General features: G+C 35.1%; 1 protein-coding gene across 1 annotated transcript in view; it reads left to right on the top strand.

Annotated features, from left to right (window-relative positions):
- LOC107686601 (otogelin-like protein) overlaps positions 1-567 on the top strand; it is a 34,523-nt gene extending 33,956 nt beyond the window's left edge. Inside the window, exon 55 of the mRNA XM_016483662.1 lies at positions 102-567. Coding sequence (XP_016339148.1) covers positions 102-302 — 201 coding nt within the window. The 3' untranslated portion in view covers positions 303-567. The remainder of the gene's footprint in view (positions 1-101) is intronic.
- The last annotated feature ends 3,355 nt before the right edge of the window (positions 568-3,922 follow it).

The following is a 3,922-nucleotide window of genomic DNA, read 5'->3' as shown; positions in this document are numbered from 1 at the left end:
GTTAAATTCACAGTCATTTTTTACAGTGCAGTACAATAGAGTGTAATTCATCTTCTGGAGAGTTTACTGTTAACATCATCTCTCTTTATTTTTCTCTTCAGGTGACTGTGTACTCATGTGATGGAAAATGTCCATCTGCCACCATCTTCAACTTTAACATTAACAGTCATGCACGTTTCTGCAAGTGCTGCCGTGAGAACGGCCTCCAAAACCGCATCATTCAGCTGTACTGCACTCGAAATGCCACTACAGTGGACTATTACTTCCAGGAGCCGATGGACTGCTCATGCCAGTGGAACTGATTCCATCCGGACTGTGTGCAGTAAAGTTAAGATCTCAGTGAGAGCAATAGCTTAACGCAGAATCCGACTGCATATACAGTACAGTATCTGTAAAACCGCAAACTACTAACACAATCACTGTATTTGTTGTGTCTTTGATATCTATAATTTATCTGTAAGTACAGTAGGTTAATCAAACATTTATTCAAACAAGAACAACAAACTGCTGTTTAATTGGTGTATTGTTTAGATTTTAGTATTAACATTTGTTAAATGATGAAATGACATGGGGACGAGTATTATTCGAATCATTATTTTCCATTAACATTTTAAATACATTTATACATTTTAAAATCTTTACTTTAACCAAATGCTTTATTTAAATGTGCTTTTTCTAACAAAAAATGCTTTTTTTATTACATTTTTTAATTACAGAGAAAATAAACACGCCAGTCTTAAGCCCTGTTCACATCAAGAGTGATAATGATAAAGATAACTATAATAATAACTATATTCGCATCCAACCCAACACACGATTTCAATATTATGTTTATTATAAGCACGTTGCAGTTTTGTCGTCTGCCATCTAAATCTCTTCAAAACAGGATGGATTCTGATTGGCTGTCAGTGTTTTTATCATTCATCATTTTGCATGTGATTCCAACAATGTTGTTTCTCTGTGCTGTTATTATTATAGTTGAGTTGTGCAATTCTTTTAAATTTAGAAAATTTTTTAAACCTTTATCGTTATCTTACCTTTGTGTGAACAGGTCTTTAAGTAGGTATTAGATATTTTAAGAGAAATCCCACACAGTTGCTTGACAGGCGCATCCATCACTCACTAGTTGTGTTGACAGTCTATGTTTAAGCCGTCTCTAAAAAAACATAATGTGATGAACTTGAATTTCCATACTATAGCCATAATGCCAAAAACATGATTTCTGCTGGAAGTGAACTAAATTGTATAAGCCTAAATATACCTTAGCATATAGCAAACTACCTATAAACCTGCATGTTATTGTCACTGTTTTTTAAATAATAAAATAAAAATACAAAAAAATATATTTTTCCATATGCACTGTGCAAATCAATCATTTAATTGATTTACCAAGCTATTTTATAATATTCCATTAAATTAGCCACAGATTAGTATACAGCCGATATGAATCATTTAGAAAATGTAGAAGTTTTGTTTCACCTTTGTGTGTGAATATTCCATTTAAGACATTTCACTGTAAAATTCCCAAACAGAATAAATAATAATCAGTAAAACTGCAGAAAAACAATTGGCATGTATCTTGGCCTCCATCACCGGAAATGTAGCATCTTCACCCTGATCTAATTCCAGCAGTGATTTATTAACTAGATCAGCCCACGCATGGCTTGAGTTATATCCTGCTGAGTTGTGTTTTGCTTTCAAGTCAGGTAATTAAAATGTTGGAGAAGTTCATCTCCTCCCTCGCGAACATCTGCTGAATCAGAATTTAAAGGAATGTTGTGAGTTCAATACAGTGAACTCTCGATTTCCAGAGAGAATAACATTGACTTATCACTTTATTTGTACAGTAAAAGCAGCAAAGCATTGACAATGAAAGTCTGAAGCAGTGATATAAACGTTAAAATACACACTTCGAAAGCTGCCAAAATAGAAATATTACAAAGCTGTATAGCTCAAATAAGATTGATGTAAGATCTTTAACAAAAAGCTGCGAGCTGTGAATTTTTGCTTTCACATTTGCCCATTGCAAGTGCTTTTAAGGGTAGTACTGTATATGCAACTTGTATTGACTCTGAAACATTCCAAACATTACATAATGTGTGTTAATTAATTATTCTTGACAGCTAATATAAATTGTTTTGAGTTTATTCTCATTGGGTGATGTAATGCATGTAGGAGTGTAGTGCGGGATTTTTGTGTCTGTTTTATTCTCGTAACGTTAACGCAACTCCGCGACCAACCCTGCTTGACTTTTGTCATCTTGACAAACTGTACTTATTTCGATTAGGTACAAAAGAAAGACAAAGAAAATATGGGGTGGAGAGGCTGTCTGATCTGAATGAATGAGACGCAGAGCTGCTTTCGGGAGGAGGTGTGGTTGAATCCTCCAGTGTGGGGTTTTGTAATGTTGTAAGATGCTGGCATGGGCATCTGGAGTGGCAGGGGAGGCGTGTCCTCAAGGAATGTGGGGTATTTTTTTGTGGAAACTGAACTGAGCTAAATTTTTTGCTCTAAGATGCCACGGAGTGCTCTTATGACCACAAAGACTGTTTTTAGGATGCTGCTGACCATACTATTGTAGTGTAGGTTATTATTACAGTGCAAGCTGCAAGGCTCAAGACCGTAGTGTTTTGGTTTAAGGATATGGTGTCGTCTATGGACACTGGAATTATGGGATGGAGCTCCATGGACAAAGTTCTGGCATTGTTTTGGCAACTTCTGCACTTCTTTCAGGTAATGATTTATTCAGACTTAATTAGATTGCATCGTCAAGTTAAGGAAAATGCATTTGCTGTGAAGGAAAAAGATATGTGGCTTTCTGAGAGTTTGAGTTACGTAAGAAATGCTGTTTGTGTTAGAAACTTTCTAAGCTGGAATAGTTCTTTAGAAAACTTGAACATGAAATCAGAATTAACCCTGTTTGCTTTCTTAATAAATGTTCCTGTGCCATTATTCATTATTGTACGTTATTTCAAAGAGAATATGTTTGTCTTTGCAATCTTTTATCACAATCTAGTAACTTGCTTTGCATCTGAAATGCCTTTCTTTTTCAGCTGACGTCATCTAGGCCAGAAATAATGTTATTTATTAGCCAAATACTGTAGTCTGTAGTCTTTTTTACTGTAGTGCTCATTGTTTTAGGCAATGCAGCCTAAATCTAAAAGTAATTCAGTGGCATGTAACAGTAATGTAATTAATACGGCAATAATATTGCAATAATACTTTTTACCATTGGAATAAGTCCCTTTTCTATTTTTATCATTGAATGTATCACTCAGAAATGCAATACATGCAGAAGCTCTTTGTGAACATCATTTCATGTTGATTTTAAAGATAGCAGTCATAATATATTAAAGCTTGATAGAAAAATTTTGATCTGCCCTCAGCCCTATGGATTTTTTTTTCCTCTTGTTGTCCTGCAGGCTTTCAGCCTTCCATGTTCCAGAAGTCCATCCTCTGTCCATGTGCAGGTGGCATTTCTGTGTTTTCCATCTCGGACAGATCATTTTTATACACTTTTATTGGGAAACAAGGTGCGATGCAATCACCATCCCTCTCACATGCTCACACGCTCTTAAAAATAAAGGTTCTTTACTGGCATTGATGGTTCCATGAAGATTTTTTAACATCTGTGGAACCTTTGAATGGTTCTTTAAAGTTTACATTGGACAAAAATAAAAGGTTCTTTTAAATTATGAATAGGTTCTTCACACTAAGGGAAATGGTTCTTTTAAGAAATGTTGACTGAAAGGTTCTTCAGGGAACCCAGAATGGAACTTCTTTGGCATCTCGGTGTTATAAGAGTGCACACTGATAATATTGTGACCCTGGACCACAAAACCAATCATAAGTAGCATGGGTATATTTGTAGCAATAGCCAACAATACATTGTATGGGTCAAAATTATTGATTTTTCTTTTAT

The sequence above is a fragment of the Sinocyclocheilus anshuiensis genome, unplaced genomic scaffold (genome assembly GCF_001515605.1).
Source record: "Sinocyclocheilus anshuiensis isolate Anshui unplaced genomic scaffold, SAMN03320099.WGS_v1.1 scaffold733, whole genome shotgun sequence".
Classification (NCBI taxonomy): Eukaryota; Metazoa; Chordata; class Actinopteri; order Cypriniformes; family Cyprinidae; genus Sinocyclocheilus; species Sinocyclocheilus anshuiensis.
Note: the sequence above shows the minus strand (reverse complement) of the source record. Positions and strands in the feature narration are given on the sequence as shown.